Genomic DNA, 13,148 nt, shown 5'->3' with positions numbered 1-13,148 from the left:
TCCCATGTTCATCCTTATAGCAGATATAATTGAAGTACGCAATTTAAGACTCAAATTTGCAGATGGAATTAAGTGATTTATCAACCCAAAAAAGTCTGAAATTATTAGTAATCCAGAGACTTGGTTGAGTCTTTATCTGCTAGAATAATCAGCTTGAGTTTAAAGCTTATTTAAAGCTGCATTATAGATACTTTTTAGCCTACATTTAAATAGAATATATTTATTCTGGTCTTAATCATGCAGTAGAACATTACATTAGTCTCAATCTAATCTGAAACAGCAGGTTTGATTTAGTTTACATTTAATTTGAACTATTCGCAGTTAATTTAGTCTCAATCGAAAAGTATAATACGAGATTTCTTTTACACTAAAATTAGTTTTTGAGCAATTTAACGAGGAAAATTAAGGATGAAGTGTTAGAATTAGACTGAAATTAACATACATTTTTGAAACATCAAAATATTACTCATATTTAAGACTAATCCCAAAAATAAAAAGATATATAAATGTCGTATCTTAATTTTAAATTTATACTAGGAAATATCCGATAAATAAGTTAAAAACTCAGGCTGATAATTAAGTATCTCTATTGCAAGTTATTCGAAATTTTTTGTTTGATAAATCCCTAACTTCTTAATCTGCTATTTGAAGGCTCGTGTTTAAAACTTGTTCATATTTACATTCTACAATTGTAGGTTGGGATTAGTCTTAAATATGAGTAATATTTTGATGTTTCAAAAATATATGTTATTTTAATTTAATTCTAACACTTCATCCTTAATTGTCCTCGTTGAATTTCTTAAATAGGATTCCTTTTTCGGTAAAGGCTAGGCGGAATTTTTAAACCGAATTCAAGACTCATTTTAATATTAATTTTTTATTACTGCCTTTAATTAATATTTTTTACACTAATTGATCTAAACGTAACTGTAGCTGAAAATATCAGCCATATTTAGGAGCTACTTAAGTCTTGTTTGAGCGTCAAATTTATTCCTAAAAAGCTGCATTTCCAATATTTTAAGTTCAAATGAGATTATTTTACACTGCTGCCTTTTAATATCGAATTCAATTCGTTTTTGGATCTTAACTTTAAAGGTATATTTTATCCTAAAGTATTCCTAATATTATTTTGATTGAAGCGTAAACGTAGCTGACATGGTTTAGAGATAATTAAGTCTTATCCAAGTGTCAAATTTAGTCAAAATATGACAAATTAAATGGAAATAAAACTAATTCAACTTTAGCTCGAAATTTTCCTTTCGAAAATACTACACACAGAAAAATATTATTGTAAATTTTACAGTGAGCTGCGGTCAGCATAGATGCCAGCAGAATGCTGTTAATTTCAGCACCAACTCTGACTGTTTTTTTTATTGTCATGCTTCCTGTTAAATTTACTGGACACTTTGCTGTTTAAAAATACAGCAAGATAAAGTTATATTTACAGAGTATTGCTGTTTATTTAACCTCCATTTCAGACGTATTTAATACGGTAAATGCATGCAGTTTTTACAGTAAAATCCAATGTTTGTAAAATTCCAGTGTTCGCCGTAGTTTTAGTTATCAAACGTATTTAGTACAGAACCTATTCACAACCTTCAAATTCCATCGTATATTTTACGGATCAAACCATTATCATATTGCTTTAATTAAAATTTTTCAAATATTTCATTAATCAACTCATGATAGAAATATATAAAATTATTAAAATATCAAAAATGACTACAACTCGAGCCTTTGTACTTTAGAATTATAAGGAAAACCAAAGGAAAGTAAACTATTAACTTGGTTTCAAATTATTAAGCACACGATGAACAAGGGTTGTAATTAATATAGCATTTTGCGTGGGGTGCTACTTATACAAAAGAGTATATAAACTATTTTTATCGGATATGATTATATTTAAAACTAAAATGAAACTTGTGCGATTTTAAAAAATGTTTTGACAACTAAATAATAATTAGTTGTTTTATATACTAGCGCTTGCCGTTTATAACAGAAAAAAACAGCAACAACGTGTGGTAAATTTTACGCATTTTTGAAGTAAAACGTCAACCACGGTTTCATATTGTTAATTTTAATATAACTGTCATTTTAAAAACAGTACGAATACTGTTTTCTTCAAAATACAGCAGAAAGCTGTAAATTTTACGACAAACTGCAGTTAACCCACTTCAACTACACCTTGCTTTAAATTATAAACCGTATTTGCTGTTTTTTCAACAGTAAGTTTTGAGTGTGTACTTGATTAACTATTGGATCCTTATTTAATCCATAATTAGAACTTGAAGTAAGCTTTGTTTAGTATTTAAAATACGTACTCGAATAAACGTTTAATCTCTATGTTTTAACTGACTTTAGCACTCTAATATGGTTAAAATAAGGATTTTTAATTTGCGGATATTTTTCATCGATAAACAATTTAGGATTTAATTTTAACCTTGTTCAAGACTTTTTCAAATCTTCGATTATATGGATATTTGCATCACTATTTTCCCTTTATTTTAGTAAATTTTAGAACTTATTTAGTACTTAATATGAATCGAAATGTAACGTAGTAATAAAGACGTATTTAAAATATTAGACCTACGTGAGATATTTTGTCAGCAAATATTTTACACCCTCCTACGCATTGTAACCCGGCCACCTAAATTAAAGGCTTTAAAAGTCACTTGACGACTTAGGCCTATGGTGGTGCCTTGGCTGATTAGCTGGTTTAGTTTTTATTATATTTTGATGTTCCAAAAATGTCTGTTAAATTTATTTCAGTCTACTATAAGACTTGATTCTTAATTACCCTAATTCCATCCTAATATAAGACTCCGATTTTCGTAAGATCTAAGCTGTAATTATAAACTAAAATTAAAACATCTTATTTATGTTTTAAAATAAAAGACGAAATTTTTATGTTTAGAACTATGATTCCATAATTGAGCCTTAAAGGTAACCTTATTTGGTATTTAAAATTCGCAATTCAATATACGTTAAATCTTTATTTTTAATTTTTACCTTACTGCAGAGCTTTTCTAGGGCTAAAATAAGGACTTTTCAACTTTCAGATATTTTTATTAAAACACATTTAAGGCTTTAAATTTAAACTTTCTTTAAGACCTTTTGAAATCTTACATGAAAATTAGATTAGCATCCATATTTTATCTTCATTTCCGTAAATTTTAAAACTTATTAAGGACTTAAAATGACTAGAAATGTATAGTAGAACTAAAGAAGTTTTAAGATATTAATAATACTTCTATGAGTTATATATTTAGTCTGCAAATATTAAACACGCGTGGGTTTCAGTCTTAATTTATTTTTATATCGAAGACATTAACTTTAATTATCCTAGTTCCATCCTAAAATAAGATTCCTTTCGTAAGGGATATTATCATCCTTGGTAGTAGTTTATTTCACTACGGAAATATTTAGTCACTAGGGGTCTCTGTGCTGAACTAAACCTTGATCACGTAAAAAGTCGGAAAATCAGTTCGCTGATAATTTTTGTTAATTGACATACTTAATGTTCTTATGTTACTTATGCTAATACTAAAGTAGTAAAGTCTATCATTTTCTTACCAATTCGGAAATTATAATAATTTGATCTACGTCTTTAGTTTTGAATGAATATTTTTAGTGTAGGCTCCCAATTTCAGAAAGTAAAAGAGACTTATTTGACATTGCTCCCTCCATCCTCTCTTTCTCAATCGTCTCTTTAAATTTGCCCCCGGGAACAATTACGTCTCAAAAGAAGTAAAATGTTTTTACAGGCTATCTAGGGGCCTGGACAATTGGTTTATTTCGAAATACTCTAGCATAATGAACAAAGGGAAAGTTACAATGTAATCGAACCCGATCATCTCCTTCTAAAATTGGGCCCTCAAGGCCTCAGTTGTCACTAAAACGTCGGAATTTTCTGACTGAGGTAATTTGATTTTTAACTCTCCAGTTTAGAATGCGAAAAGCGCAGACGTATCCCTAATTTAAAAATTTTGCTTGGTGAAAACTCGGAACAACTCCTTCCGCGTTGAGTTTGTAAGTTCTCTCCCCACTCGTTAAGGGGGAAGAGTACAGTAAAAGCCTCTTTTTCGTTTAAGATGAACGTTTCTGTTTTAACAATAACATAATTGAATTATATTTTTCTTATTAGGCTGAACCTTCCTCTAGTGCTTAAAATAATTTTGATAGTTATTATTTTAATAGTTAACGAGATATAAGGTCCTAACTAAAGAGTAGTTTGGGCGCTTGCCCAACTTGTTTAGCTCCGGGGATCCGAATTAAAACGTAATAACTTAATAACTTTTAAATTTAAAATTGTCAAAATTATTTTAAGCACTAAACAAGAGTTAAAATACAAAATTAAAAGAGTTCAGCTTGAAATAGCGCGAAAGTAGACAATGGCCACTGTAGTCTTCCCCCTTAAAGGGGTTTTTTCTCTAGTTCTTCATTTTCCCTTTTCCATAACTCTTACTCGTTGTAACCGGGCCACCTCTTACGTCACAGTCTCTTACTTTTACATGTCTACGAGTGCGTGCTCCGGTCACGAGGAATATAGGTTTTTCTAGCTCGCGTGCGAAAAAAATTCTAATAAAGATTTGTCTTGTGACGTAATAGTATCATAATATATATTTTTCTTTTAATTCGCTTTATAGAAACATCTATGAAAATTTTTTTATATAAAATTATACAGTTCTATATTATGAAATATACTAAATTCACACAATTTTTGCAGGCCATATAGAAAATATCAACCAAAAAGGACTGAACATAAACTTATTTTTTAAAACCAAAGAATAGTAACAGTTTTAAGTCCTACTGCAGTCTGCTATAGTCTTTGTGAAGGGTTTAGCTAGGAATTTACGAATGGCTTAAAGTGTTTTCACCAATAGTTTTAACGTCGAGGTGTTTTTATAAATTAGTCTGTCAGACATATAAGGCTTAAAGTCCTTACAGGATATGTATTTTTGCTGTTCTGTCAGAGCACACGAAATCTCGCCATCTGAAATAAATCACGAAATGGGGAAAGAAAAAATTAAAATAATAGGAGCTGCTGTGGTCATTAATTCGTCATTAGCTGCTTTCGGAGGGGGGGGGGAGTCTCTAATTAAATGGGACAGCGTTATTTAGTTTTCCCGGAGAGAGAGCCACGGAGAGAATGACTCTGAGTCGCGGGCTTTGCTTTGGGTATTAAAGGATTAAGCTCCTACCGCCGTCGCCGCACTTAATTGAAGATGTTAGAACGGATATAAAGGTCCCTTGATTACATCACGAATTCGTGCCGGAAACCAGGGCAACTTTACCGTCTACCCACTTCTGTCTAAAACTGCCAAGTTAGGTATGGCGTTTGGAAACATGCAAGCTCCAAACTTATACCATTCCGTCTACTTATGTATAAATTATAAAATAAATCTATTTTATAATACGAAAGCAACCAAATACAACCAATCGGAAACAGTAGTGGCGCTAAGGTTTATTCACAGGTGGGCTAATTATTTTGTGGCCCCTAAGAATTTTGTGGCCCTTACAACCATGGAGTGTAGCTACACTCCATTTTACAAATTTAGTGACCCCTTATAAATTTTCCAGGAAGCGAGAAGAGCAAGGTCGTTTTCTTGGTGCGGCTCTCGTCACGTTTACTGGACCCCCTATGACCTTGTATCCGACCTGGAGGGGACTCAGACATGCCCGGGGTACTTCCCTAAATTCCCTTTCTTTTCTTTCTATTGTCCATTCAACTTTCTCTCAATTTCCGCTCCCATCCTCCCGAATCTATCTGTTTACGGTCTACTATCTTATTGAGTAAACAAATTGATTTTGAAAGTTTTTTTCCAGAAAATTTTTTCTTGGAAATAAAACCAATTTCTAGAGATAAAGAAAATTCATAAATTCAAATATGTGGCCTCTTAATTTTAAATATATGGCCCTTTTAATATAAATATGTGTCCCCTCTCAGAAATGCAGGGGGCTAAAGCCCACTTCAGCCCACCCTTAGCGCCACTATATACTGATCGGAAACTGCTTTCAAGGTATAGCGCCTTATCTCGCGGTCTCAGAATGCCAATTACCGACCTGACTGTTCGAATTCGTCGCCAATAGCTTTCGCTAAGAGCACGCGTTCAATATTCATTGCGGCTTTCTTAGCCAAGCTATTGCCACTGATTTAGGTTTTGCGCTCAGAATTTATAAACGAGACTCGCTTTATATTAATCACCACGAAACCAACGATTTACGCGTGGTTATTGATTTAATTCATATACCTCGATCCACGGGTTTAAAATTGGGATTTGGTTTGTTTACTAATTGGCGTCCGAAATTACCGAACTTTCGCGATTGAGTAAACAATTATTTCGAGATTTGTAGATTTCCTCTATCCTAAATTAACTACAGATCCGAATGCCGAATTATTAACTAATTTTCCAATCAAGTTTGCTAGTCGAGGTTTAAAATAATATTAATTTCATAGTTAGAATTTATTGGAAGGGAAATTTTCAGTTTAGACAATTAAAAATTTCAGTAAAATATTATCATTGTGAAACGTAATTTAATTAGATAATCCTAAATATATTGATAGATGGCTATAGCCTTTTCAAACGGCGGGCTTAGAGTACATAACTGAATTTTGTCTGAGCTACACGAAAACGTAAACCTGAGGTTGGTTGCACTCTAGCTTCATTTTCGTAAAGCAGGGTTTGCGAAGAAGAAAAAACAATTGTACTGCCCAAGGCGAATTTTCTCGTCGTTTGTCCTTCTTTACCAAAATGAACATTAGTTGAAAGGGGTTTTATAAAATGGGTATTAGGATGAATTTAAAATACTTTTCAACCAACAGAAGCATAAAGAGATTAGCTTCTTAAGAAAAAAACGAAAATGTGGACGTTACTAAATTTGATTGTGTATATAATTTTTCCCAATTTTATTATTTACTTTTAAAGTTACGGGTTTTGTTTTGATAAGAATTTTGCATATGGCAAGAATTTAAAACCCATAGGCTAGCTAATCTACAAAAACGTCATTTAAGTTTTCTCAAAAAACTGCTCTTTACGTACCTTGCATGAATGGAGTGTTTTTATTATTATGGCTCACTGAATATAATCTTTGGGAAAAAGTGACGATGTAGCGAAGAAATGCCGGGGGATAAAAATAACATTTCTATTCCATTTTTTAGCGAAACCATGAAAAACTTTAATTCATTCTCTTTTCAATTTTCTGTCCTTGGAAATGATAAAAGCTATTTTTACTAGCTTGTTTAGTGTCCTCCTCTCCCGTCAAGAGTCTCGTAAAACCCAAGATCCCTTTTTTATTTTGGAAGGTTTTATATTTTGGTTATTTTTAGGAAGAAATTTGTCTTTTGTTTTAGGTCATAAATATCTTACAAAAATTATTAGTACTGTCTGTTTTCAAAACCACACGCAAGTGTACATTTTTGTTACTATTACCAAAAGTGACATAATTACCAAAAGAGTGACAATCCCTGTACTTTCGTATGCTAAAGGTTTAATGAATGCTCGACTCGAGATCGACAACATAAAAGACTATTTATTGTCGCTAGCTTTCTGGATCTTTTTTAGTCTATGGTATTATATCGTAGGTAGATGGCGATAGCATCTCCACAGAAAGATGAAAAATCAAAAAATACACTAACCTTGACCAGTACTACTTAGTTCCTCCATTCCTCACTACGAGGCGTTATTTGTTGGTTTTAACTTCCTTCCCTCCCCAAGGCATACTTTCCCTTTTCCCCTCCCAACTTGTATTTCGCTCCTAACATTCATTAAGAAATAGGTCCGATTGACACACTTTTGGTAATTATGTCACTTTTGCTATTACGAACTAAACAACCATAATCCCAAATCTAAACCCATAATCTAAAATCTAAATATTTGTACATTATTGGCCTAAAAGCGCCTGTAGAAGTGTTCTAGTAGCAACACACCGGTGTTCAGGAAGAAGTTAGAGTTAAGTATTTTACTGTGTATCAGTTGAGCTATACCGGGTGTTTCAAAAGGTTATGCCAAAATTTGAAGGAGTTGTAGGGTGTGAGTTGAGAAGTATGCCTGTTTTTCCCCATTTTCCTACGATGAGTTAAAAGAGCGCCAGAGAACTTCAAAGTGTGGCCTACTAGCCCCTGGAAGTAGGCGGCCACAAGCGCAAAACCAAGCAGCAGGGACTTTAAATACTGTTTAAGATTACTTTTTTACGCTGGTTACCTCGATTTGTTTACAAAGTCTATTTTACCTATCATGTAAATGTTCGCGTTTCCCTACTGCTTGTTTTTGCGCTCGTTGCAGCCTACTTCCAGGGGTTAGTAGGCCACACTTTGAAGCTCTCTGGCGCTCTTTTAACTCATCGTTGGAAAATGGGGGGAAAACAGGAATACTTCTCATCTCACCCCCTACAAGTTTTTTGCATAATATTTTGAAATACCCTGTATATTAAAGTTAAACTATTTCAACACGACGCGTAAACTTACCAGTTTTTCCAATGTAGTATAGTTCACGGTTTTCCTCGTCGTGTGTCTTTCTTTACCAAAATAAATATTTGTTGAGAAATTTGCTAACTCAACTTGAAATGCTTATATCCAAAAATTCAAACGATAAAAAAATGTGAATTTTGACCCCGACTTTCGCGTTGATAAATTTCAATACGATACTAAAAATATTTTTTATAACCTTACTTTAGTATGTTCTTAAGGCCTAAGCAGATACCATTGCGAAATATTGCTAAGAAATAAGCTTGAAGGAAATTTTTTAGAAGATAGGTTTCTTTCGATTAAATTATATCACTTTAATATCTTTTTTATCCAACCCTATAGTAACAAAAAACGGATATAGCTACACGCCTAGTTTACGCTTTTTCGAGTAGCGTGAAAGGTCAAATATTTCCCCCTCAAGAAAACCCACGCATTTGCTATTTTCGGATTTCATTCTATGAAATCCTTTTATAACATTTATTACGAGTAATAAAAAGAAATATTTCAAAAAAGGAGCCTAAAAATACGGGTGAATTCTTAGAAATAAATCTACATTAGCTGGAAGAAGATGCATTATATTTTTCCATTTTTTTCTTAATCTTCTTTGGTCCGGACAGAAGGATGCTTGACTTTGCCGGGATTGGTAATCTCCTTTTATAATCTTCCCGGGAGGATTGTCACCGCGCGGAGTGCCAAATGTCCTGGCGACGTACTTAGGTTCGTTTAGTTACTTGTCAGTCCGTAGAAGGAAGGATTCGGGTCGTGGGCTCTATTCGCTTCGGGGAAAAGACCAACCGTAGGCGAAACTCTCTTTTGCGAATTGGGACTCGTACGCGGAGATTTGGTTCATAATGGTAGGATCTTACGAGAGATAGATTAAGCTCGACAAAGCTGCCATCAATTATGTACCATGCCAAAAATGAGCGGGAACCGTGGAATTACCAGGACTGAATTATTTAATATTTAATAGGATTTATGAGGTGTGTCATAAGTCCGCTTAACTGATAAGAATTTCAAATGGACTGACAACTTCTCTTTGACTAAGCTTAGTGTCATTTCTTTAGTGCGTACGTGGGTGGTGTATATTATGGGTCGTATTCGCGACCAAAATGAATCCAGGTGGCGTAACAGCGCTACGTTCTCCGAGGTAGCGCCTATGATCTAGCGTCTGCTACAGACAAATTAATATAAGACATAAGAACGTTTTTACCTCTCCGAGGGGATTGTCCCCTCGGAGGGGTATTACAATCACCGCGTCTGTCGGGGGGTGTGTCTGTCTGTCTGGGCTGCGAACACGTTCGTATTTTCGGAGCAAAGTGTAATCGCTGCGTACGCAGTTTCTTAGAATCAGGGAAAAGGTTTTTCCAAAAGTGCCCTCTTTTTGTCATTGGGTGTATTTTGGGACGAACCGAGTGCTGAGGGTTACGGTAAACGTCTCAACGTCCCAATGGCAGGGTTTCCACCAAATTTTCACGGGCGGGTTTCGAACCCGAGCCCTCCTGCGTGACCGGCGAGTATTCTACCACAGAACCACCGATAGAAGCTCAGCTAAAGCGGAAGAGTATATTAATAGTTTTTAAAGTCTACATTTTTTTAGGTATGAAATTTTAAATTTTTTAGCGCAGTCAGCAGAGATAAGAGGGTTAAAGGGTAGAACCCGTGGGTGGTCCACTTAGTTAGTTTTTTGTCTATCGGTACTTTCGAACCGTTAAGGGTCATTTATGAATACAATTTCAAGTGGTATACTACGCGCTTTTTTCGTTTTGCATACTTTACTCGTAACTTCGTAATTTATTTTACGTGTTTTCTTATCGGCTTTAAATGTGTGATACATTTTCATTAATGTGGTTACGTTGGTCTTATATTTTGAGATATGCGCTGTTGTTTAGCTTTCACTATTCAGTTAAGGTGTTTTTTGTGTGCGTTATAAGCCGGGAATTGTTAACGGTAAGGTGTTTTTGGTTTTTTCTATTACAGTTTTCATTACCGTGGGTATATGGATTGACATTTTCTGGATTTCTAAGTATTTTAATTACCTTGTTGTTTGATTGGGTTATTATTATATTTTTTATTGCATATTTCTTCTAATACAATGTTTATTACTGTGGGTATTCAGATTGACTTTTTCTTGATTCCTAAGTATTTTAATTAACTTGTTACTTAGTTGGGTTATTATTATATATTTTTCTATTGGTTATTTTTCTTGTTTGTTGATAATTTGGGGGATTATTCATGTCTACGATATTTTAATTGTATTACTTTTTATCGGCTTCGTTTTGTTGTCGTCATGAGCCCACGCTGTTTTTATTAGGGCTTTCACTTATAGTTTTGGTTTTCGCGTTAGCTTTGGTTTTTCTATAAAAGTTTAATGGTTTAAGACCTATAATACAATGGGTTGGTTTTTCTCTATAAAATAGTTTCTCGCACATATATTTTACTTTCGTGAGCTTTCTAATAATTTAAAATTTTGTATTTTCTATTTCTCATTTTGTTGCTTTGGTAATTTAATAACGTTTTGGGTCTAAAGTTGGTTTTTTGTTCTATTGATATTGGAAATTTGTTTAATGCAATAACATTTGTAATATTTATAATCAAAATAATAAATAATCTACTGGTTGGGTTAGTACCCGGATAATATTATTTTTCGGTGGACCCTTTTGATGGCGAAATATCATTGAGTACCGTGTCCAGTAGTTAATAAACCCAAGGGCAAACTCTTCCGAGAAGAGGTATATTTTGGCAAGCGTGCCAACTTGTTTCTTAAATAATCTTATCAAGATATAAGCAAACGATGCAAAAATCATATTAAACTGTAAGTATCATTATTTATAAAGTCAAATAAGTTAAGAATAACGATGAGGAAAAACTATCTAGCTTTCAATGGCGATGACACAATACCGCTTAAATAGTATCTGAGCTAGATAAAATTCGTATGAATGAGGTAGTTAAAGATTTCATTAATATAAATAAATAAATTAAAGAGAGTAGAGTTAAAATATAATTTGTGTGAATATTCTCTGTAATTATTTTTGGCTAGTTTGATTCTATTATTCGATTAAACCAGCTGTTAAATTAAACTAAAATCGATAACTTAAAGGTTAAAGAAAATCTGGAAATATGCATTAAATATCTCGCCAAAAAAATCTAGAGTTATCGGCTCCCGCCCACACATCTAGTTTCGATTCTTTGTACCCCCAAAAAAAACTTCCACCGCCGCTGTTTTCATTGGTAGGCGTAAATGTTGACCCTTGATGCGTATGCTTCCGCCTCATGGCGCAAAATTCGTACCGCCTAAGGTACGTGTTTCATTTTTACACCCTAGCATACTTAACTCGTAATATTTATGAATTGTTACCTGATCTTAGTAGATACATCTCATTTAACACGAAGAAAATAAAATATCCGATGGTTTTCAGACTATAGTCGTCATCTGGTAAGACCATATACAACTTGTTCCTTACCTCGCACTCCGGAATAGTCCTCATGGTCCCGTTGGTGAATTCTTCGGGGCACTCTGACCACGGTAACGGGCTCTGGAAACTGTGGAAAAAGTAGTAGAGGCACCATGCTATGATGGTGTTGTAATAGAGAGCCACGTTGAACGAAACCACAGCGCTGGTGATGCCGATTCCGCCCATGTAAGGTGACACCAAATTCCAGGCGCCAATCGCGCCCTTGCGTAACCTTTGACCTACGGCCAGCTCTAGGAAGAATACCGGTATCCCTTCAACGCATAACATGATGAAGTACGGAATCAAGAAGGCCCCTGAAAAACAAAATATTTAAAAATTATTTTTGACGTCTGTAGTTTAAATATCCACTAGCAGTGGCGTAAATAAAGGCCCAGCAGGGCCTGAGACTGAGAGACTCGGGTAGGCCCCCGAAGAACAAGGGCCCCCAAAATATTGAGAAAGAAATGATTCTCATGATAAGAAGGGTCTGGAATGACCTATCAATTTACAATTCTGTGTGCGTGTTCGAAAGTCATTACAATAAAAAAAACATAATTATGTTTGCGCATAGTTTAAAATTTATTAAAACTAGGCTTATACAGGGTGTTTAAGATAAGTCTGGCACGAATTTACAGGTATATTCCTTGGGTAACTTCATACTAGCATTCGGGGAAAAAACACGGGAATGAGCTAGATACGTTTCGAAACTCCTCACAAGGTATTAAATTTGTACTTATGGCATTAAAAGAGTAAAAAAATGAAATTCAATAATTTCCTTTTTTAATAGTCGTTGTTACTTAGAAACAACTAATATTTTAATAACGCACTTTTGATACTAGTTTTGTTTTTTATCGAAAAAGATAAGAAATCAATGCTTAGTGAAAGGAAACAATTGGGTCCAAGGAATAATAGAAACTGCACATTTGCGCGTTTTTCGACGTTTCGGAGGCCGATTTTAGACGGCCAATTACTCGGATACGGTTCAATTTAGGAAAACGTTTCTTAGGACCCTTTTCACTCTTTGTTACCCAAAGAACACGGCTGTAAATTTCTGCCAGACTTCTCTCAAACACACTGTATAGCTGTCAGCTATGCAAACCTTTCACATAAAACTTTCTCAAACAAACCGAATCGAGTCAGACCACCAGATGAGTTTAGTTTTTAAACTATGCGGAAATATAAGCAAGTTTGGTTTTGATGACCTTTTAAATGGAATTTAACCAAATTGAACC

General features: G+C 34.1%; 1 protein-coding gene across 1 annotated transcript in view; it reads right to left on the bottom strand.

Annotated features, from left to right (window-relative positions):
- Window positions 1-13,148, bottom strand: part of LOC149927197 (sodium-dependent neutral amino acid transporter B(0)AT3) — a 98,944-nt gene that overhangs the window by 45,315 nt on the left and 40,481 nt on the right. Inside the window, exon 3 of the mRNA XM_090158814.1 lies at window positions 11,926-12,230. Within this exon, the coding sequence (XP_090014940.1) occupies window positions 11,926-12,230 (305 nt within the window). The remainder of the gene's footprint in view (window positions 1-11,925; window positions 12,231-13,148) is intronic.

Source organism: Leiobunum rupestre, chromosome 9 (assembly GCF_980474605.1).
Source record: "Leiobunum rupestre chromosome 9, qqLeiRupe1.1.hap1, whole genome shotgun sequence".
Lineage (NCBI taxonomy): Eukaryota > Metazoa > Arthropoda > Arachnida > Opiliones > Sclerosomatidae > Leiobunum > Leiobunum rupestre.
Note: the sequence above shows the minus strand (reverse complement) of the source record. Positions and strands in the feature narration are given on the sequence as shown.